The 24,519-nt window shown below is 38.1% G+C and overlaps 2 protein-coding genes across 3 annotated transcripts; one reads left to right on the top strand and one right to left on the bottom strand.

Annotated features, from left to right (window-relative positions):
• Window positions 1–1,443: 1,443 nt before the first annotated feature.
• Window positions 1,444–13,692, top strand: pcgf1 (polycomb group ring finger 1). 2 transcript variants are annotated; one of them, XM_082505092.1, is made up of 9 exons: window positions 1,444–1,570; window positions 5,320–5,425; window positions 5,570–5,722; window positions 5,958–6,029; window positions 8,899–9,001; window positions 9,204–9,249; window positions 11,908–11,994; window positions 13,129–13,209; window positions 13,491–13,691. In XM_082505092.1, exons 1-9 carry the CDS (start codon window positions 1,484–1,486, stop codon window positions 13,539–13,541), a joined length of 786 nt encoding a protein of 261 aa, XP_082361218.1. In that variant the 5' UTR covers window positions 1,444–1,483; the 3' UTR covers window positions 13,542–13,691. The 2 variants fall into 2 exon arrangements, with proteins under 2 accessions (XP_082361218.1, XP_082361219.1); XM_082505093.1 differs by having other exon boundaries at window positions 1,446–1,570; window positions 11,911–11,994; window positions 13,491–13,692.
• A 4,570-nt stretch (window positions 13,693–18,262) lies between these two features.
• On the bottom strand, window positions 18,263–20,915 carry lbx2 (ladybird homeobox 2). Its single transcript, XM_082509053.1, has 2 exons — window positions 20,203–20,915; window positions 18,263–19,420 (listed from the first exon to the last, which is right to left on the bottom strand). Exons 1-2 carry the CDS (start codon window positions 20,525–20,527, stop codon window positions 18,960–18,962), a joined length of 786 nt encoding a protein of 261 aa, XP_082365179.1. The 5' UTR covers window positions 20,528–20,915; the 3' UTR covers window positions 18,263–18,959.
• Between the last annotated feature and the right edge of the window lie 3,604 nt (window positions 20,916–24,519).

Below are 24,519 nucleotides of genomic sequence, written 5' to 3'. Positions count from 1 at the left end.
AATCAGCCAACTGGTTAGATATTTGAATGTCAATGAATTTCAATGCATTTAGAGATGTAGAGATGGTCAAGCTCACCTACATTAGTTCAAACAGAACGTAAGAAAGGGGAAGAAAGATTATTTAAATTTGACAGTCTAATGTGAGTATTTCAGAAGCTGCCAGTCAACTGAGATTTTCTTACACAACCATCTCTAGGGTTTATAGAGAATGGCCAAAAAAAAAACTGGCGACCTGTCCAGGGTGTACCCCGCCTCTCGCCCTATGACAGCTGGGATAGGCTCCAGCGACCCCCGCAACCCTGAAAAGGATAAGTGGAAGCGAATGGATGGATGGTCTAAAAAAGAGAAAATATCCAGTGAGTGGGAATTCTCTGGGTGAAAATGTCAGAGGCCAAAGGAGAATGCTGAGTTGATGGGAAGGAAACAGTGACTCAAATAACCATTTGCTACAACAAAGGTATGTATCTCTGAATGCACAGCACATCAAAACTTAAAGCAGTTAGGCTACAGCAGCAGAACACCACACCAGGTGTCACCCCTGTTAGCTAAGAACAGGAAACTGAGGCTACGATATGCATGGACTCACCAAAACTGGACAACAGAATAATGGAATGGAATAATGTTGCCTGGCCTGATGAGGTGAATTGAACTCAACTGAGAAATTAAGTCTCAATTGAGATGGTAGAGTCAGAATTTGGCATAAACAACATGAAAGCATTGATCTGCCATTGTATCAATGGTTCAGGCTGGTAGTAGTGGTGTAATGCTGTGAGGGATATTTTCTAGGCAAACCTTAACCTCCTTAATACCAATTAAACACAATATAAATGTCCCAGCCTTCCTGAATACTGTTGATGTAACTGTACCCATATGGACTCCACTATTACTAAATCTTAATCCAAAAGCACTAATAAAATTAGGTGGAATGGGAGAGTAACACTAAGAATGTGCAGCTCACAAATCTGCGGCAACTCTCAGATGTTATTATGTCAGTATGTACAACAGTCTCTAAGATCTCTAATTTCTAATGTTTCCAGTATCATATTGACTCAGACAAAAAGAGTTAAGGCCGTTCCGAAGGTTAAAGGGAGTCCAATTTGGTACTAAAAAGTGTACTTAATAAAGTTGCCAGTGAGCGTACACGTCTTTCTGACAGTTTAGCTAACAGATGACTAATTTAGTTTCAGCCACGTATTTCACCATTTTATTATCTATTTAGTATTATCTTTAGTTTTTAAGCCTTTTCCCACACTCTCACGCCCTTATTTAAATAATATTTTTTTCATAACAATTGTGGGTTTTTTTTATGTTTCCATTGGGGAAAAAATCGGCGTTTGCTCCCACTCGTTCTTTAAGTCATTATTCTTTTATTGTCCTTATTTAAAATTCGTTTTTCTCCTATTTCATTTCGCAGCTCCCCGCCTCAACTTAACACCACCACAGCCACTTCCGGTTTACCCGGAACTTAGCATAAGTCCCAAAGATGGCGGAGCAAGGTCCGATGGCCATAGCGATGCGGCTACGAAATCAGCTACAGTCCGTTTACAAACTGGACCCACTGCGAAACGAGGTGAGTATTGGTGTTACTTGAGCTCGTCCTCACAGAGGGGGGAAGGTACCGAGCGTCGAAGTGTAGCAAGGGGGACTTAATCCCACGTATTAGCGGCAGATCGTTGTCGCCTCCGCGGCGCTGATGGAGAGAGAGGAGAGCGATGCTGCTGAAGCGCTGCGAGGAGAGACGTGCTTGAGCATGCGTAGAGGGCATGAGTGCGATCGTGTTGTTTTGTAGAGCAGCGTGCTGAAACCTTTTCAACTAACTGTTATTTTGCTTTTTCCAGAGCACACATTTAGCACTTATTCTCAGTTCAAGTTGGGTTTTTTTGTTTATTTACATTTAATTCAAGCCTTGTGTGAGTGAAGTGGGGCGGTAACGATCGTTGCACTCCGTGGGTTCTTTCTCGTTGTGTAATGAAGTAACGGCTCTCGTTTCGAACTGCTGTTGGTTTGTGGTTGATTTGATCGTACGCAGTTGTTAGTAAGAGAACGCTTCGTTGCTTTTACTCGATTTTCAATGTTTCATCGCGATGCTGCCCGTAGTTTCCACCAAATCTGTGCAAAAACGTGACAAACATCATTCCACTTTTCTATTAAAATGTCCCCCTTTGTTTCAGTTTAACCCATGTTTTGTATCAATATTCACCGGCGCCACTAGTAGGAAAACTTTCTTTTGTTTTTGTTCGGTTCGTGGGTCTTTCCCACAGAGGTCAAAGGTCAGGGTCAGCTTAGCGCAGCACCTCTCTGAGCTGGACAAACCCGTTTTCATGTTTGACTACTTGAGCAAAACACAGACACTTGTCTACAGGGATGAGTTATAAAAAAGTTCTTGTTAAATTCAGCTTTAAACTCCGAGTTTTCATACATTTAAAAAAAATGGCACCCACTAAAGAGCCTTTTCCATTCCAAAGAAAATCTTCAGTACTGCACCTTTCTAAGTTTTTTAAATATTAAATTTTCTGAAACTTTAAAAAAAATGTCTGCTAAAAATATAGCAAAACCCACAAAAACTGTATGTAGATCAACTGGGCTTAATTGCAGAATCACCATTCAAAGGCCCATTGTGCGCATGGATATAAAAACAGTACAAGTCAGAATGCTCGACCTTTGCAGTGACCGCATACTATGACTCCACAGGAATTGTGCTGTAGGGGACATTTTAATTTGGTCTCTGTTGTTCCTTTAGAAAGAGGGGAATACACTGCACTACAAAGTTGTCCTTAATAGTCTGTTACCTTTATCTTGTGAAAATCCCAGCTCATTCAGATTTTTAAGTAAGCTTTCTAGTTTGATAGTGCCTTCATCCATAGCTCTTGTTATTTAAATGCAGAGTTTCTTTTTATGGCCTTTTGCTTGCTTTTGCCAGCAGTCCTTCTCTCATCTCATCAAGGCTTATAAGCTGTTCCCTATTTTTCCATGTTCTTAGTTTAAATCCAGAGGCAATCATAATTTTGATTTTTGTACATGTAGTGCCTAAACTATGGAACAGCCTTCATCAGACCAACAACTCAAATGAATCAGTGGTTTATTTGTTTTGTTAAACACTGGCCATATGCCCTTTGACTTTGGCTATATTTCACAGCAGTGTTTTCACTGGAATTATACCCTTACTGTTTTGTAAGTATAATTCTACTACGGGTATCACAATAACCATTACATTCAAAGAAATTAGACATCAATGTTGTGACATAAATGCATAAAAGCAGTGTTTTTGTAAGAATCTTTACAGTTTTATGTACTTTTATTTTGACTTTAAATATTTCCCATAAATGACACAATTCATACATACATAATAGAGCTGGGCGATAGAACGATAACGATATGTATCGCGATATAACTTTTACTCGATAGAGAAATTAAGCTATCGCGATAGACCTCGCCGCTCTTGTACTCTTAAAAAAAAAAGGTCAGCCAATCCAAATTAAGTAGCGCAGAGCCGAACCAATCACAGCCGCAGCGTCACGTCGCGTGACTTGTTACGTACAGCACAAGTGCCAAGCCGCACGTGTGTTTGTTTGGGAAGCAGCCAGCGGGTAATGGAGCCAGCGCGTAATGGAGGAAATGAGTGTGCCGACTAGAAAAATCAACCGAGCGTGACCGAAGAGAAAACAGATGATGGTTCCAACGCCGGAGAGATTGTCGAACGGAAGAGCCATAGAAGTTCCGTAGTGTGAAGGTATTTCGGCTATTTCAAGTCTGACAAAAAACAGAGTAGCGTGCACTGTAAATTGTGCCGAAAACAAGTCTGGAAATACAATAAACTGGTGCATGCGTCACACTGTGCGCCACGTTATTGTTTCGGTGAAATGAATTTCTACAATACTGTTACTGTTAATTCTACTCTCTGCAGTGTTTAAATGCTTACATATACACACAGTTACTGTCCCTCCGCACATACGACTCGGTTCTGCTTCTATGCCCCAGCTTTGTTTACTTTTTCCCACCGAGGCTTCTAGACTTCTGATTGGCCAGCATATCGGCACGGTTAGGAATCTAGCGCCACCTGCTGCTTTGGCATGTTCATAGCAGCGTTTTCCTTCATTTCTCCCTTTATGTGTGGACGGGATTATTTTTTAAAACGAAAACGGAAAATCTCAGTTTTCAAAAATACCCGTGTACGTGTGGACGTAGCCTCAGTCTCTGACTGGAAGCGCTAATTCGTCATTCGGCTTTTGTCAGACTAAAGTAACTGTTAAAACTGTTTGAAAAGCTCAGCTATACAACAAGGAGAGATTGAGAATTTCCTTTTAGTTCTCAGTTTATTTGATATTGACAAAAGTTAGTCAGTTTTGTCTGTTCTTCTGTAAAACAAACTAAGATTTATTTTTAGAATTAATATTTTGTTTCTAAGTGGATTTGACAATTTAGTAGTCTGTTTCGTTTGTTCTATTTTGAAACTTAAACGCTTTAGCGGCTGCCTTTTGTGTAGTTTGCAATATTTGCCTTTATTTATCTGAAAAAGTCTCATGTTCCTTAAGTACATCTACCCTGTTGAACTTATTATGAGAAATAAATATTTAAATCAAAACAAGCTGCTGATTATTTCACATTTTACTTGTGAGCAACGGCACATTTAAATCTTACAAATATAGTTATTTGGCTTATATCGTGATAGATATCGTTATCGCCTGAAATGAAAAAAACATATCGTGATATGAAAAAATCTCATATCGCCCAGCTCCAATACATAATAAGCAAAGATTTGTACTTTGTGACATAGGGCCTTTTCCTACTGGACCACATCCAGCCTAAACCATTGATACAAGGCAGGATGGATCCATGCTTTTGTGTTAGTTACACAATGTCCAGTTTTATATCCTGCTCTTAGCTGAAAATAGTGGCACCAGTGTGGCCATCTGTTGGTGTAGCCCATCTGCTTCAAGGTTTGACATGTTCAGAGATGCTCTTCTGCATACCTTGGTTTCATGAGTGATTCGTTGTCAAAGCAGTCTGAGGCATTTTCTCTTTTTGGGAACATTGTCTATAAACCCTAGAGATGTTTGTGTGTGAAAATCCCAATAGAGTAGCAAAATACTCAGTCCAGTCCTTTTGGCAACAAGAACCATGCCATATTGAAAATCACTTCAAGTCATTTTTCCCCTCCATTCTGATACTGGGGTTTAAATTTAGCAGGCTCTGTTGACCATGTCTGCATGCCTAAATTTCGTGTTGCTGCCATATGACCTGCTAGATATTTGTGTAAACAAGCAGTTCCACCTAACAAAGTAGCCAGCTTGTCAAAACACTTTGTTTTTGTCTCCACAGGAGGAAGTGAAGTTGAAGATCAAGGACCTGAACGAACACATTGTCTGCTACCTTTGTGCAGGCTACTTCATAGATGCCACAACAATAACAGAGTGTTTACACACCTGTGAGTGTTAACAGAGCCAAATGATCATTTATTCTAATATCATTTGCTGCCAACAGCCTTAATGCCATTTCACAGGCACTATTAAACTGTCTGTTATCAGCATAATGTGAAGAAAATATCTCTGTTTCTTTTTTTGCTCTACAGTCTGTAAAAGTTGTATCGTAAAGTATTTGCAAACAAGCAAATATTGTCCAATGTGCAACATCAAAATTCATGAAACGCAGCCGTTACTCAACCTCAAATTGGATCGAGTGATGCAAGACATTGTCTACAAACTGGTGCCTGGATTACAAGAAAGTATGTAAACAAAACTGCTCTCTACTATTTGCTAGTTATAGTTGGAGTCGGTTAGTTTTTCAAGGCACGTGTGCTTGTTTTGCACCTGCCAAGCAAGTGAATGCTGGAGTAATAACCAAATGAAAGCATCCTTTAACAGAATGAAGTTTTTAAGTGATGTAGGCTGTTCTTATGAGTTGCTGCCTTTCACATTTGAATGATTTTCTTAGTAAAATCCTTTGTTGTGTTTGCTTAGGTGAAGACAAAAGAATAAAGGAATTTTATCAGTCACGTGGATTAGAGAGAGTCATTCAACCTGCTGGAGATGGTAAGTCTTCATTTTATTCTTGCATCTGTCAGCATTATACAAAAAGACACTATCTGGAATCCAGTGCATTAATTGGTTGAATGCAAATCATGCCATATTGACCAAGCTGTTATCAAATAATGCAGTGGTTTTGAATTAGTTAATGAGTGACTATGAGACTGATGTTTATCTTAATAACACAAATCTTACCTTTTGGCTGATATACTGGACAGAATTATGCCACACTGGCCACAGCTGCAAATTCTTTTTCAAGGTTATCATCAAATTTCAAGCATTTATGCTTTTTTGCAAGTCCTGAGCACCATAGTCAGTTAGTGACAGAGGTGGTGATTGTCTGCCCTGAGTCAAACTGCACACAGCAAAAAGACCAGTGTTAAATGAACTCCCACAGAGTCATTTTCAACACTTTTTCAGGGTTTATATAGCTCCACACTCTTTAGAGTTAAATCAACATTTTTGAAATAGTTAAAATATTTAACACTGTGCCAGAGTTCATGTTTTAACTCTCAAAACAGAGTTAAAGTAACACTTTAGAGACTGAATAAGTGACTCTGCTGAGATACAGTTTTTAACCTTCTGGTTAGTGTTGGCTTCACTCCCTATAGTATCAGGCTTTCTACACTGGAAAGTGTTAAAATTAAATTCTGAGAAAGAATTATATTGCACACAATAAATTTTCCCAAAAAGGACATTTATTTTGTCATCTAAAAATTGTTAAGAGGGTACAATGTAGACTGTCTAATCTGAAACATTGTATGACCTTTGCATATCGAAAGGTTTATAAAACTTTATTTTTGACATTTTCACTATGCATCTCTCCTCAGTATGTACAACTCTGAATGCATATAGATGGTTATCAAAACACTCTGTAAACAACATGTTTCCCATAAAAAGATGACATCTCAACCAAAAGTAAATCACTTGTTTGGCAAAAGACAGGCAGGTCTTCTTCAACTGCACTGGAAATAACAAGTCCAGCTTTATATTATCTTGGGACAAATTAAACACAAAGTGTGCTTTGAAAAGTTCATCAAATGCTCCAAGTGAGTGGCTGCCTGGCATGGAATGTGAGATGCTTATCCATTGTGATGTAGAAGGTGTCAGTCTTGCTCTTCTGATGCCTGACAGCGAGGAGGTATGGTTGCCAACCATACCTCCTCTGGAAGAGCATCAATTGCAGAGATGCTCTTCCAGACTGCAGCATGACTGGGGTTGACATAAGGAAACTGAAAATTATTCACAGAAATGATGTCCAAATACAGAAATAAATAAATAAATAAATATAGAAGAGATTGCTCAAAGACATATTATTGAAATTTCATGATATAATTACCTTATGAAAGACTACAAGTCTCTGACTTGCATCACTTGCGCTGATTTTTGGACCTTTGTCCTCCTGGTGGTGGTGGAAGGAGATGTAACAACAACAACAGCGATGACATTTCTTGTTTAAAGGCTGAAGATGAAAAGACACAAAATTAATACAATTTCATCAAATGTACTGATCTGTTTTACAATGAAAACAGGGAAAGTTAAAGTTGAAAGTTGTAAAAAGTAGATCAATTTTTAGAGATACACAAGAAATTTTAAAGTTTTTTAAATTTAGTCAGTTAGTATGCATTTATTTGGCACAACTATAAAGAACACAACATACACTGAATACATACCCATGACTATCAATCATGTGAGCCACAAGTATGTTAACCATTTGTCATCTTGTGGCATCCTTCGTGGTGTTTGTTGCTTGGTATTCCTGTATTTACTTGGTCACCACCAAACTTACTTCCTAAGACAGTTTCAATTAACTATTAAAAATGAAAAAACAAACAAAAAGAGAAAAATGAACATTGAGGAAAAACCTGGCAATAAGGAATCTTTCTAGGAACTTGAGAGGAAAAAACAAAGCACAAGTGTCAAGCTTTGTAGCAACCTGTTTAGCAAATACTGCAGCAGTATTGTTAACTCTGCATCTCTTGCATGGGACCTCATCTACGATTATAGTTGAGGCACGTGAGCTGAAGCTTGAGTTGGAGTCAGGCAACTCAGAAGCAGAAGACAGGTCAGGAAACACTAAAGAAAAGGAAAATGTCAAATAATTTGTTCAATTGAATATAAAGTGCTTGATTATACTTTTTAGTGTATCTCACCATGATCGGTGAATACTGTTAACAGCACGTTGCCTTTATTTTTTTTGCAGTTCTTTTGATGTCAAACTGCATGTCAAATTCCACAAAACATCGAACAATAGAGGGGCATTAATGCCAGCCTGAACAGTTTACTTTGGTTTTTTTCATCACTAACAGCTTGAATGTGATCTGTAACATAGATAGATAGTTAGAGGCTGTTAACAGTTTGCGTTAACTCTTTATTGCCAGCGCCAATAGCTAGCATATTTTCTTTGTTTAAATCTTTTAAATGCACAAAATACATTTTATAGCACCAGTTTCTAACTATCTTTGTAAGTTCTACTTACCCTGTAGAACTGCATGCAGGTGCAAAATCAGTACTGTTCTTCCATGAGGCTCCAACTGATGAAGAAAAATGTCCGCACTGGGGGTGTCTGGGAGGGCTGGGCTTAACTTGAGTTCAAAATGAACTCTATACAGAGTTAAAGCTATTAAGTTAACTGATGACAGAGTTAACATTTTTAACCAACCTCTGTGCAGAGTTTCAGAATTTGGAATTTTCTCTTTTAAGAGTTAAATCAACAATGATGGGATACATTTTGTCAAATAACTCCAACATTGAGTACAATTTAAGTCAGAAAGTGTTTAAATCACACTTTGAGGCTTAAAATCAACTCTGAGACATTTACTGCAGCACATTTCAACACTCCAATTTTTGCTGTGATTGTCTTTTTTCTGTCTAGATGGTGTACCAGATGCTACAGTACCTTACACAAGCTTTGACCACTCAAAAGCTCACTTCTACAGATACGACGAGCAGGTTTCACTGTGTTTAGAAAGGTTAAGGTAGGCTGTACTTTTGCCTGTAATGGATTATCTTAAAGTGATCTGTGTGTACTTTAATAAAATATTTATTTGAGATAAGGCTGATAGAATGTAAATATGAAGGTGATTATATTAGTCTGCATGTTGTAAGCTATGAGGTTCAAGATAAACCTGTTTTAACAAAGCATGCATGTTTCAAAGCTCTTTATTTCTTGTGTTTCAGTTCATCGCTAGCTGAAAAAAAAGATAAAACAAAGCTTACTCTTCAGGTAAGTCACTAATAAGCCCTGATAGAGTACCATAAACGTACATCAGCAAGTCTTTTTACTTTGTGAGATTGTTAAGTGTTTATTATTGCTTTTAAAGTGGCCTCTTTCAAACATGTCTCCGGGGCACATTTTTTTGAAGCTTTTACAAGTTATTTCCACACTTAACTGTACAGCAAATACATGGCACAGTGACAAGTGCGGACATAGAAGGTCTGGTTTGTCTGGCTGCTGATGAAACATCACACTCACAGAGAGACAGGGATAAGTGGGAGAAATACACCAGTGAGGCATATAATCATTCTTTATTTCCCAACCAAACTGCTTCTTTCTCAATAACTGGATTTTCGTAGTATCTTTGGCCCACGTATTGAAAGCGGAGGCTTAAGCTGTTGGGTAATGTTAGCAGTGGTTAGTGTTGAGGTCCTTATGTCAAACAAGCTGTGTTAGATCAAACATCACAAAGAAGTGTATCATTAAATAGTTGGAACTAATACATTGTTTTAAATTGCTTTGGGGACCAGATCTATTAATGTATACTTGTCAAGTTTTTGCTCTCTAAGTGCACAACCGCTTACTCGTTGTTATGTCATCTATTCTTTGGGCCAAACCGTTTGGATTCATGGAAAATGAAGGCTGCTACTAGAATGGCTTCAATGGATCTTTGCTCTATATATATTTCGGACAGTGTTTCTCAAACCTGGAATGCTCAACTTTACAAGCAAAAAACTATTATTTTATGCAGTAAATTGAAACCCACACTTACAGAAATGGTGAAATGTTCTTATTTCGTTTCAGGGGATTTCCTTTTGCTGGAAAGCCAAAACTTGTACTCAGCGTACTGTATATAGACAGGTCCATATATATTTGGACAGACAGTTTTTTTTTCTACTTTTGCTTCTGTACATTACAACAACAAATTTTAAATATATACATATATATTTAAATTTATACATACATAATTGTTATGTTTGTTGTTGTTTTTGGTTGTGTACAATGTCCTTGAGTGTTTTGAAAGGCACTTTCTTAAATAAAATGTATTATTATTATTATACATATATAAATACAGAATATATAAGTAAGCAATGAAATATACTCATTAACGAAATGTAGCAGCCAAATGTCTATTGCACAGTATTTTGACAATATGAAACATGGAAAAAAGAAAAATATATTGGTGGAAATGTTGCCTACTAAACATTTCCATATTTTGGTTTAATGGGTTAATTTTGATTGACAAATTTATTGAAGGACAGATAAGTACAAAGTAAAATGGAACTTATTGTCCAGTTCAGGTTGGGTATAAGGATTATTAGGGGATCCATTTAATCCAAACATGCTGTACATCATTGGTCCCCAACCTTTTTTGTGCCACGGATCGGTTTATGTGACGGGCCGGCCTTTCAGGTGTCGCAGATAAATATAACAAAATAAAACCAGTACTGGTACAAAAAAAAAAGATTTATTCATAACACACAGGAAAAGACCCGGGTAAACCGAGTTAACGATAAAAAATGATGACAAAAACCGACAAAACCCCCAAAACCCATAAATTTCACAGCCAAGCCTCAACTCTCGTGGCCCCGGGGTTGGGGACCGCTGCTGTAAATCATCAAAAGTGCAATGACTTGTTTCTCCAGCAGAGGGCACCATTGTTTCACAGACGTTCATGTGATTCCAAAGCCATGCCCATTTCCTAAACTCTTCCACTTAAGAGGAGTTTGATTGGGAGAGTTAATTTTGATTTTGCATGGGTTCAATTTCATAATAAGGCAGATTTGGGCTTTGTTGTTTAGGTGTTTCATCACAACTTTTAGTATTGAAAAAATTAGTGACTATATTCAGTTGTACTTCACCCTGACCACTTTCTCACTACTCTGCATTTGCAGTCGTAGTCTGCGTTGTTTTTTTTTTTTTTACTGAGACGTGAAATAATTAAAGCAAATTTCTGAGTTCTACAAAAAGAACAGTAAAACTCACCCTGCTTTCGTGGGGATAAGTAAGTTTAGCACCGTGGCTTAAGAGTGTCGAATAAGTCAGTCGGGACTGGAAAATGTCGAGCAGGAAGCAGAATTTTTCTTCACTGTAAATCTAATTGTAACACGAATAAGCCACACCCTGGTGTTTCACTCCCATCTAATTTATCTTAGTTTATATTTCCTTAATACTTGAAATGTGCTTTTGTAACAAAACACGGTTAGAGTGGGTGAGACTGTACAAATGTTGATATTATAAACATTTTATTATTTTAAGGACAAAATTTAAGACCACTGTTAAGACAGAGGCGTGCTTTTCTAGCTTTACAGACAAATCTATAAATACTTTTTATAACTATTGGTATAAAACTTTGACTCAACCCTGCAACAGTTCCTCCATCAATACAAAGTGTGAGTGTTAAAGTCCAGAAGTTTAACTGAGCCCAGTTTATCAGTTTTACAGTTTTTTTTTTTAAGAAAAAGGTATAAATTTGACATATTTACCTTCAGAATAAACAAGAACAGTCCCTGAACATCTCCCCTGGGGTTATAGGAGGCTATGCAGTAAAATAAATGTGCAGCTGGCCATAATTTATTTGAATTATTTTCAGTTTGAACATGTTAATGACTCATTATATTGCTTGTCTGAAGTTTTACAGTGCACTGTTTGACTTTATCTCTGCAGCAGAAGTTTGTTCGCTGTTCTGTTCGAGCAGAAGTGAGGCACCTACGGAAAGTGCTTTGTCATCGATTAAACGTAGAAAAACACCAGGTAAGTCAGCCATACTCTTTTATCTCATCAAACTGTAACATTACAATATTATTTCCCAGCATTTTTGTTCTTCCCTGATATAAAAAGTTATTTGTTTTAATTACTGTGTAAAATAATTGATCTGTCTAACCAACCCCACTCTTGATCCCTCATGCTTATTTTTTACAGGGTCAACTTATCCTGGCCCTTAATTACAATTAATTTTTAATCTTTATTAGACATGTTTGTCGATTTCAGACCAAAAAATCCAGTGAATTTCTCTAATAATAGCTAGAATTTCACCCCAGGACTACATACCTTAAAGGGCTTTTTTCCTGTTTGCATTTGCGCTACTAATAATTAACGACATACCACATGTTTCAGTTTAAATGTGTTAAACTGTGTCACATCTTGGTAAACCCAACAGACACAATAAAGCTGCATCCTTGTTTAAGAAGTAAAGAACTTACTGTTTACCTTTATTTGTGTCAAAATGGTTAAGTCGGACTTAATTTAATTTCCATTAAGATCATTTTATCTTTACATTATAAATCACAACTCTACCTATTAATGTTTCTGCTCGTCCTTACTTGAATGTTTTGTTTGTGGCGCATTCATAACATAAGCCATTTCTGTGTTTATCTTTGTCTGTTCTTTCTTGCCCATTTTGTTTTCTTGTGTTTCACTGAGATAGGTTTTAGATTCTCAGACAGAAAAAAAAAAGCTAATTAAAATGTTGGTTAATCTTCCAAAGAGGGCTGTATTATATGCAGTAATAATAACATTAGTATAGTGTTTTACTGTTAGGACCTTAGCTGACTTGCTCTGTCAGTTCCAGCTCTCAGGCTGTATTTTCCTCATGTGTGCTACAAAAGGATCAAAATAGATTTGTATTCTTTCCATCACATATAGACTTAATAAAGCCTGGACACACTGGTCAAACAAATGTGCTATTATGTTTTTGGGTTGTTTTTGTTTTCATTAAGGTCTCTCAGGGACAAATTCCATTTAAAAAATTCAGAATAAAGTAGTTTAGTCCATGACAGTAGCAGTGTCATTAACGCAAGCTGCCCAGTCATGTTTTCAGTGAAGAAAGAAGTAATAGAAGTCTATATCAAGTTTTTCTTCACATCTGTTTGTATGGCCTCCCTACAGGTCCAGATGCTGTTCAATAACGAGTTTCTGCCAGATCACATGACCATGAAGCGGTTATGGCTCTCACACTGGTTTGGCAAGGTACAGTGCACCCACTGTCAGCTAGCACAGATAAATGCCACACATTTCTTTACACCTGAACAATTCCTTTGTACTAGAATTCAGTTGGTAAATAAGGAGAAAGTTTTAAGATGTATAATAAAAAATTCCAGTCATAGCTTGAAAAATAACTGTTAAAACAATCTGTTTCAATTGAATAAAACACAGTCTGGAAGTAGTGGGATAGGTTTTGCGTTATCTGTGCAAGATGTGTATGGTTATGTATATCTCACTTTAAATACTGCAATATCTTTTCCCTTTAGGCCCAGCCATTAGTTCTTCACTACACCATCAAGGACAAAAGGAACAGATAGGACTTGTTTTTCAGTTGGACAAAAGCTGTACATATTTTGTACAATACATATTCTATTTTAATAGTGTTTGTGTACATATACTTATTTTCCTTGTTTTGTATTTTTGAAAATAAAATTTTAAATGGAAAAAATGAGCTTGTGTTAATGACTGGGTAGATGTTTCCATCAGCATAAGGCCTGCATACGCAAAAGGTTCTCGGTGTCTAATTCATTATTTATTGTACACATCACCTGACAGGCTGAATGGAGGGTTGTGGACAGAATACAAAGAGATTGGTGCTCATTGCAGTTTGATTTAATATCTTGATAAAAGCTGCAATAAGTTATTCAGTACGTGTGAGTTATGATCCAGTTGGCAATGAAGAAAATCCACTCAGCAGTGGATTTTCTTTTCCCTGCGTACAAATCCATAATCATTAGTGAGGTTACGGCTGCAGTTGTGAAACCATATTATTTATGGGGGGGTTGGGTTTTTTTGGAGGGGGGGGGGGGTTGTGTGCCTTATTATTAAAACTTGTCAACAAATAGCTTAACTGCAGCCGTTTAATTTCAAAATTGAACACAAATTATTTTCCTATGTTTACATTAAAAATATATAATCATTACTTGTTTTGCCATGAAGTTATTGGATGTTTTTCATGATTTCTTTTTTTTTTTTAGTTTAAGTTTTAAACTTTAAATGACTACTAGCAAAATAAATGATGTGCAGAAGATATAAAGATCAAATGTGAAAAACAAAATCAGATTCCTTAGCTTTTTTCCCCACTTTCATGATTAAAGTAAAATCTGTTTTGGCTGCAGATACAGCCCCGAATACGTCTGCCATGCTTTACACATCTGGACTATTTCCCCATCTTCCATGAGAAAACTGTTCATGCTTCTGCAGGTAGTTTATCTCTGAAATAAAACATCTAAGTTTGTTTGCAGAGCGCAGCACATTTCACACTGGTTTTTGCATTTTCAGTTTTTCTGGGGCCTCTCACAGAAAAGTTGGGTGTATGATTGTTTCAAAGATCGTGGTTTTAATAGTCGCCCACGCCCCACAGCAGTAGTTTTTTTGTCCAGTCAGAAACCTGTGACTCCTAATATTAGGAAGTGTGAATATGCGTCTCCTATCTCAGCCATGTAGCTGCTTCTGTGTTGACACAGACCACTTGGTTTCCTCTCTCACAGGCCTGCTCAGGCTAGATTTACAGCCATGCCATGTCTTTTCCATTTTTATAATTGACCTTACTGTAATCTGAGCGATATTCAGCGCCTTGGAAACAACTACTATCCCTCCCCTGCATGGTAGTTCTCTGTAAACATGTCAGTGTGTAGATTACTCAGGATTATCCCTACATGCACATTTAAGCTCACTGCTTATGCAACTGTGTGTGTGTGTGTGTGTGTGTGTGTGTGTGTGTGTGTGTGTGTGTGTGTTTTCCAGTCATCCACATGAATTGTTTGCTTTTATTTACAAAGCAGGTCAGGAAAATTGCGAAGTAATTCAGTAATATAAAAAGTCTGAACCTTAAAGTGTTTGTCCTCAAAGTCACTTAGTTACAACTTTTTGTTGTTGTTGTTGTTTTTTCTTAGCAGTTAAACATTTCAACTCATAAGTTAGGATTCCTGCAATATACAGATTTTTAAAAATCACGAAATTTGTGGCGACGCATCCTGAGATTATATGGTCTCAAACAATCCCTGAAACCAGCAAAAGTTTTCATTAGGTCCTGCATACCTGATAAATGCCCCTATCTATGAAGCACCATGCTCCCACACTCTGTTACAAATCTGTGGTTCACATCCCAAACTGGAGATAAGTGCTTTAGAAAGCTCCCCCGTTTCAACCGAACTGCTGTTTTCAGAGTCACTGCAGCGCTTCTTATGGTGACCTTCATATTGTTCAGTGAGTCCAGTGAATTTTCTCTTTGGAATAACAGAATGTAAAACCACCTCCTTTCCTCCCCCCCCCTTCTTTCTATAACACATGGATATTTTTCCACATGGCTTTTGGGGAAAACTGAGGGAGTTTTATCTTTGCACTGAGTTTTATCTCTGTCACATTCTGTGGCTGTTTTGCCCTTCTTGCAAAGCGAATCCTCCCAGATGGGCACTAGATGGCACACTTGGTGCTTTTCAGTTATCGGACTAGCTTTGATGTGTGCGATCTTGTCCTGAGTGAAAGCAAAGTCTCTGATAACCTGACATGATCTGATAATACATACAAGCCTTCTGTCTCTACTCTTTCTAAGTACGCTGTGGTGTTGCTGCCAAACCATTTAAGCAACAGTTTGCTGGGCTGCTCGATGGGTTTCTTAAAGATCTTTTTTGGACATTTATATTAAGAAAAAAAATAACAGTAAATGTTTAACAGTTGTGTAATATTGCATAGATAACATCTAGGATATTTTTGTTCTGTGCTAGATGTGGACAGACATCAGTGTTCATGTGTCTTAAAGGGCAAAGGTTAGAAATAACTTTAGAGTTCATATTGAAGAAATCCTCGTCTTCATCAAGGGGAAAACAATTTTCCAAGTGTGGAGGTCAGTAAGCTGTAGTAAGGCAGCTGTTGAGTAAAGAATCACTGGAATTTCTCATGGTGGAGCTTGAGGGAAAAAAGTATTTTCCATGTTTTTTACATTAAGCTTGATAACATCTAAACGTTACTATAAAAAAAAAAAAAATCCCCCCCTCCCCAACAAACACACACGTGATTTTCCACCCTTGAGGATGTCTCTTCAGGGTACTCTTATGTTGCAAACAAAACGATAATCTTCTAAAGCTGTGACCTTCACGCCAAAATATATGTTTCCAGTTCTCTGTTGGAGCTTTTAACCACATTACAGGTTGTCTCTGGGTTTTTTGGTCCTCTTTATACTAAATTATAAATGTGCATCTAAACGTGACCCAGTGACTTTGAAAGCCAAGTGCCTGCTGTCTCTTGATGCACAGGACTATCTGTGTTTTAAAGTCAATTTGAAGAAAAGAGTCAAATAGATGGTACACGTTACCATACAAAGAAAAACAGCTATTCATACAGCAATTCAATTAAACATGTTAATTATTATTTCTAAACCAAGTTTTAATTAATGAAATTGATACTTTGTAACAAAAAAAATAAAGGATTGTAGAGATTTATCTGATTAATAATTAAAGCGGTTGTTATAAGCTCAGTAAAAATCACAATGAATTGAAGTGTTATTTATAAAGAGAATGTTGTAGCTTTATCAGGAGGTTAATCCTATTGGGAGCTTTATCCATTTTACACTGACTTTTATTTAAGGCTCCATCCCCTGCGTTGTTCCTGCTGCCAGAGTGTCTTTATAATAAAAGGCCTACTTGACTTTTCAACCTCCACGATTCCAGCCGATTACTTCTATTGTGTTTGCCAGTCTGCTGTGTTTATCTGCCCGCCCAAAAGAAGAGAAGAAAAAACTCGGTCCTAACAAGCCCTTTAGTTTTCCCTCAGTTTCACCTTCTTTTTTTTTGATTGAAGTGAGTTTTTCTAATAACGGACAATTAAAAATAAAAGACAATTGTCTCAAATAAGAAAACATTTTTCAGTCTGTTCTTCTTAGCAATAAAATAAATAAATAAACGATGTGATACCTTTTGCGTTTATTTTGTAAAATGTTTTATTCTTTCTAATTTAATTTGAAATGTTGTTAAATTCATTTTTATTTTCCTTATTTCATGGTCGACAAACTGAATGCGAATTATCCGATTTTTCTTCTGAAATATTAAGAGCATTTTAAATTAATTTCGGTTAAAAATCATACATTTGAATACGCTTATCTGATTAGGTTTCTAAATTGAAAAAAAAATAACTCGAAAATATTTTAAAGGGAAGCGCGGAAAAGCAATTTTAAAAATCCTGCAGGACGGTTTTTATGTTGAACATAAGCTTAAGGGAAACTCAGTTTAAGATAAATTACGTTCTGTCATTATATAAACTACAACAGCAGCCACCTCCCCTCCCTCACTAACGCACATTCACCAAACTTTTGGTGTGGCTACAAAACTGTTGCAAATGGTCGGCTGGCAGCAGCAGCAGCACGTCGCATTTCCACTGCCTCCCATTGAGGTTTATTCATTAGGATCCTCACACTAACCCATTTGCCATTCATTGGTGCCTTCTTCTCCTTTTTTCCAAACAAACCCGAGTCAAGAGTGGCAGATGCGTGCCATTATTGCCCACGGCTCGGTGGAAGCTGTTTTATGCAAGGCAAAGGCGGGTTAACCTAATCAATCATGTCCACTAGTTGTGTTAAAGACGATTCATAGAAGGAGGAAGAAAACATATGGCGCAGGGGTGGAGGCAAGCTTTTCTTAACACCGCAGCCAGACCGGGACCTTCTTGCGACAAGATGTATTCAAAGCCGGTGGAGAGAATGGGAATAAAGGCGGTGGACGGCTGCTAATTGAAGTCATGGCACTTCAGGCTTGAAAGCAGAGGTCAATTATTCAGAAAGTCCCGTTTTTACCAAGCGAAGCAAATTTTAGGGTGAATGTTTTATGTGTCTTCTTAAACTCTCAAAGCAAATCCAGAGGTCGTTTGAATTCTATTTAGTGCGTCTTTATGATAGAAGATTTTTTTTTATAGAAAACAGGGATTATGGCCCATTTTCCTCCCTCTAAAATGTAAAATCAAACCCCGTTTATTTCAGTTAACTCTCTGGTTTATTTTTAAAATTTGGGCTCATGTGCACAATCACACATCCAACAGCGCCGAAAGCTTCTTGAAATACCATATAACCTTTATTTACATAGATGCTGATTAAATAGAATGTTACAATAAAATTATCGCATAGGATGTTTGATCTATATACAGAATTCAGAGCGTGTAAAAGTTTGCAGTCGATAGCGATGGACGCCTTCTTTGCGCTGCGAATAGGCCTCCAAGCTTGCAGACACACCTTTCTCTCAGGACAAAAAAATAAGTCTACTCTTAAGGTAGGATGAACCTACAAGTTGGGGTTTATTTGCTTAAAAAATCATAGGGGGTGTGATTTAAATATTTGTCACGTCCGATTAATTTTATTAAAAAAGGCGAATAAATGGCAAAAATAATTGCACAACTTTTCCACCCCCTTGAATCACGAAATAATAAAATGTATACTTAAATGTTTAGTCTATACAATTATCAGTCTTCCTGTACCATAACAATTTGGTCTGTCTGAAAGAATAGCAGGGATTCCTCAGATTTTTTTGTGGTGAAACTTAAATGACAGACCCGGAAGGCTTTACAAGTTCCAATAATAAATTAACATGAAGACGAAAAGAAAAATGGGGGAGGAAAAACTTTCTCGAAATGTTTATATATGTGTGTATTCTCCTCTTGTCTATCATCCGTGCAAAAGTTTGGCAAGAAAAATGTCCCCTTTTGATATTTTGTTGTTGTTGCTGCTTATGAATCACAGACCCCCCTGACTGTCAATCGTCCACCTCGATTTCCTCGTCATCCTCCGAGAATTCATCCGTGGTTCCTCTTGACGAGGAGGGGGACTGTGGGAAGGCCCGTTGTCCTTGAGAAGTCGGGGAGCAACTGGGCGATCTGGCCCCGGGGCCCCCACTCTGGGGGTCCTCAATGTTGTCCATGGTGACAAGCTTCTGCAGGGTCTGTGGGGTGATTTTCTTGAGCGACTCGACATCTGCTTTCATCTCCTCCAGATCCCTCTTGAGTTTAGCTCTGCGATTCTGAAACCAGGTGATGACCTGCGCGTTGGAGAGTCCCAACTGCTGCGCGATTTGGTCACGGTCGGCCGGAGAAAGGTACTTCTGGTACAAAAACCTCTTCTCCAATTCATAAATCTGGTGGTTCGTGAAGGCTGTCCGCGACTTTCTCCTCTTCTTAGACGTCTGCCTCTGTCCAAAAGCATTTACATGCTCACGACCTTGGATGAGTGGGAGAAGAAAAACAAGAGGGATGAAATAGCCGCAAGAGTCACTTACCCTCAAACTCCAACAGCAACAGAGGGCAGTGCAGAACAGGCCTGACCACGCTCTGCGGGCTTGCTTTTGACATTTTCCTTGTAGCAAACTATTTATCACACTTAATTTCTAATGACGACATTTAAATTTTACCCTGCAGAGTCAAGGTAACCACTGCTGCGATCATTTTGGAGTGGTTTAAATACTGTGTAAAAAAAAAAAGAAAGAAGTAAATTTGCACTGGAAATTAACCTTTCAATTCCCACCATATCATTAGCCAAGCAAAAAATAAGGGAGTTGACTAAGAATAGCTATTCTTACATATTTCTGCTGCAGGCCTACATCAGGAATCAGGATGTAAAATAGCGTCAGTTGTAAAAAGAAAAAAAAAATCTGTTTATTTAATCCAACGCAGCGCTGCATGCAGCAGGCCATAGTGGCTATTTGATGTTTTGACAACAGACACGAGCATATTCAAAAGATTACCCACTTACATCAGTTTATGTATGATATGCACGCATATTTGCATGCGTAAATGTTCCGTGTCCTTTTCCTTATCTTGAATTCTACACGCATTCCCATGCAGCTGTCCTAGCATGTCTGTATTAAAAAGTCAAAACAAACCCAGCTAGCAGTGACCTTAGTTCTGAATCCCGCATTTACTGTACTTGTTCCCCTTAAAAACTAGTTTGAATGCTTATCCTGCCTTCCCGAAAACTCAAAATTGGGTCAAGAAAGTTTTTACCTTCCGCTGCCTGGATAACGCTGACTTCCAGACCCTTAAACGTTTTGCTGGCCAGCTCCTCCAGCGCGCACAGCGGCGAGGACGGAGTGGTGATCCCGTTCCTCGCTGAGTTGGAGCCCGTCACTTTCTCAAGCACTCTGGGCGGACAGATACTTGCGACCGACTTCTTCACGGAGGGTTTGTTAAGGATATCCTCAATACTGAAAGGCGTTAACGGTTTGTTGGAGTTGGCCGGCGGCGGCAGCTGGTCCAAGGGAGCCCGCCTCCTCTCCTCGCCGCCGGACTGCAACACAGAACCTGCTTTCATGTCTTTACTGGAGGTCATCGCAGTCCCGAAGAAGTGCTGCTTTCAGGAAAGTTGATTATTTCATTCAAATGGCAGATTTAAGCGTCCACAAGTTTAACTCTGGTGCTCTCGTAGACCTCCACAATATTTTGAAACGAATGCTGCAACTTAGCTCGTGTAAGAGCCTTCCTCCAAAATAACCATGCTTCGGGCGTAGTTGTAAAGGCAGCCGGACTATATTCCCTTCAGAGTCCCAGTTCCTCTGCCAAGTTCCATGTAGATCTTTTGGAAGTAACCGGCTGGAGGGGGTGAAACCCTGCAAGGCAAGAAAGCTTTCACAGGCAGAGAGAAAAAGAAAGCGACTGCTAACGAGTTATTGTTGATTGGGCGAAGTTCAATTAGAGAAACACTACACTACTTGCTGACCCGCTGCTGCGTCTTAAAGGGCCGGACCATAATAACTAATTGGACGTGGGGAATAGGAGGAGTCTGTTGCTGCCGAGGAGAAAGATGCCCTGAAATGTTTATGCATCTGTTTCCCTCTGCTGGAGTATTCTCCTAAAAAAGGGAGAGTTAATAGCCATTAGAATAGAGCCACCAACATTTCTGCATTATTGAAAAGTCTGGAGGAAGAAAGAACCAGCAACAATCTCTTGCCGTCATGTGAATTTAGTCGTTCTGTCACTTTTGTGCGTAATTACGCATATAACGTTTTGCGTAATGTGTTATACAGACGCCTTGTTGGACTGAAATTTGAGTTAAAAATAGACACAATGAGCACATTGAGGGACTCGGTTATGGGATATATTAAAATGCAACAGAACCACGATAGAATATTTTTTGGATTTTTATTTTATTCATTATTTTTAACGACAGGAAATAAGGAATCTGAGAGTAAATATTGTCATTATATTTTAAAAATAAATTTAAAAATAGCAATGTGCTGAAGTCTCTGGGGAAAACACGTCTGCTACAAAATCTTTTCATTTTGTGGACAGATTCGAGGATGAAAGAACAGAGAAAGTCAGCTTCATCTCTGGACTCAGTTGTTTATTCGGTTTTGTCGATTAAGTTCTTTTGTTTCTCTTTGGTAATGCCACACGTGCTCCGGTATTTCCCTGCAGGTAAAACCCCGAGTTCCAGTGTAATTTAATGCTGTACCGTGAAACAAGCGAATAATAAAGGTGACGCCGTGCTGTGGCTCAGAGTCTGAGGACGGAGAATGTGAATTTCACTGAAGGAGGCTTAGGATGTAAAGAGAGAAAAGAGAGAGAAAGGAGGACGCGTGGGACGCGTGGGACGCATGGGAGAGCAGCAGGTACGTCTGATCAGAGGGACACACCTTGTTTTATTTAAGGTTCGGTGGTCTTTGTCACGATTTGGATGATATATTCGTTTAGATGAATTACATGAGACTTGTCGGCTGAATTAAATTAGCATTTTTCAGATATTAAGATACAGAATTATGTATCTTACATACGCCACCTTGAATCAAGCGCAACTTTAATGGGCATTTCTTTATGCAAAACGCAACAAAAGCTTCTCATGATAAATAAACAATGCAGACCATATTTTAGCAGTTGTATTAGAATTCGAGTACCACCTGCTGAAAGCGGCCGGGGGCTGAATATTACAAACGCTGGAGAAACATTTTTACAATACAGTCATATTTTTTGTGACCCCACTGGGTAAAGCCTGCCGCCCAGGAAGCCACTGCGGAGAATCTTGTGCCAACAGGAGCATATGGTGACATTGGTTTAGGGACAGAGCTATAAAACAGCAGGAAATTCTATTATCTGCCTTGGAGGTCCACCCTTTGTGACTGCTTTGAATACATATTTCTCCATAACGAGCAGGAGTTGGTGGGGATAAATTCAGTTAGGGAATTTGGACAGAAATGTGCACGGTTTTGGAGAAAGTGCTGGTACCTGAAAATATATTAATATCACAAAGAAGGCGATTTAACCTGACACTTCAGACTTGAATTCAAAATTAGGTTGAAATTTAAGGAAGTTAGAAGCTAATCTTGTTTTATTTTGCTGTGCAAAAAAGAAAAAGAAAAAAGGTTTGATTTTATAGACGTGGGCGAGTACTTTTAAATATATATTTTGTCTTAGCAAAACTCTCTTTACATTTTTAATATTCAAAATCATTTAAAAACATCTGGGCATTGTATCATATTTATTAGTCATATCATCTATCAAACATAGTTATAAAAGGGGCAAAAAATCCTCTACTTGAGGTGTAGTTATATGCTCTTCACAAAGATGGACCTCCTCTGAGCTCCGCTCAGATCCGGACTTCTGTACATGATTAACCTTAAATTGGGTTTAAGCCTAAATAACCCTGAGACCTTTCTACTATTGGTTCAGTTGGCTTTCAGTTCTCAAGTGAAGTTGGTCCGAAACATATTCCCCTCCTCTGGCTTAATTTAAACGTTAATTAGAAGCAGAACAGCTGACACCATCAATCATCAGCTCTTGAGGGATTTAATTGGATGATTCGCTTCGATTTTTGCCTCCTAGGTTATCGCTCTCCAAAATATTGCGCGTTAAATGCTTTAAAAAAATCATTTAAGAAGCTTCTTTTTGTGAGGAGCTGTGTATTGAATGGTAGTACTGCGTCACATTTCGTTTTTTCTTCTTATCTTTAGGAATCACAGATCTACTATCAGAAGGGCCAAGCGTGTTTGTGTCACCCATTAACTCGATAAATTCAAAGCAGTGTGAGAACTCCCTCCCGATAAAGGCCAACCTTTCTGTCATTAATCACCAAATTAATTCACTGCGGTCCAGGGCGAATATCAGGGGATGCAATTCAGGCTCCACTGGAGACTCAAAGAAGGCGATGACAAATGCAACAACTGCAAAAAATAATAGCGACAATGTAATTTGTTACAGTGCTGTAACGCGTTACCGACAGTCTTTTCTCCCCTTGCAAGAGGCCGTGCATCTTCACCGCTGCAACTCAGGTGTTTCACAAAAGGAATAAAAAAAAAAGTCTCGAAGCAAAGGATAAATATGAATGCACTTCTTTCGATTTCGACAACGCTGTTAATTATGGAGTAAAGCACATTTTGCTCATTCTAGAATTAAATAATAAACATTTACAGGAAAAACTAATTTTGAAGTAGATATTCACGTTTAACATGCACAGGTTCCATAGACACGTTTGTTTCTTTATTGCATTCTAATTAAAATATTTTTAAAATAAAAAATTATTATCGTTAAGTTAATTTTGTTAACTATCAAACTAATAATTTTAAAACGATTTATGCCCACCCCACTAATCCACAGAAATGTTTATAAAATATATTTTTATTGTTGATAAAAATAACAACTTAGTTTAATGTCACTATAAACACTATAAACACAGAACCAAACAGACACTTTAAACCCATTCTGATGTTTTCAAGGTCACTGTCGATAACTGAGGTAAATCTGTCCCTTGAAGAAATTAAAATACTAATAATTTCTATTTGCAAAGGCCGTGGAGGCTTTAATGTTGTCGTAAAGAGGCAGCTCTTACAGCGCAGCATGTCGTCCTGTACAAAACAGCTGTAAACGCCTCTCAGTATAACATGATACAGGAGAAGGCTGCTCGGGGCGCTGTGGGTGTGTTTGTTTCCATTCTTAACTGGACTGTTTCCACTGTAAAACACACTGTGCGGCTGACTGAAAAGCCTGATGAAGGCGCGTGTTGATGAGGCTCCACGTTACGTCGGTGTGATACCAAATTAAGTGGATCATGTGTGGCACCTTTTATAGATTCAGTTTTCTGCCACCCACAGCCATACTAATAGCTTCTGGTCAGAAAGGAAAATATCTTCGTTGGCTGTTTTAAACGATGCGTGGGCAGAATGCAAAATAATAAAAACACGAATGCAGATGGATAATAATGAATTATTATTTGGGGACCATAAATTTGACCATAAAGGGTTAGAATTTATTTTTTGTTTTTTTAATTATTAGTTTTTACTTATTTTTATTTGCGTAGTGGCGATGGTGTCGTGCACCTGCCTCGCTCTCGCC

Source organism: Aulonocara stuartgranti (assembly GCF_965226115.1).
Source record: "Aulonocara stuartgranti genome assembly, chromosome: 2".
NCBI classification, from domain to species: domain Eukaryota; kingdom Metazoa; phylum Chordata; class Actinopteri; order Cichliformes; family Cichlidae; genus Aulonocara; species Aulonocara stuartgranti.
This window is presented reverse-complemented; position numbering and strand designations above follow the sequence as displayed.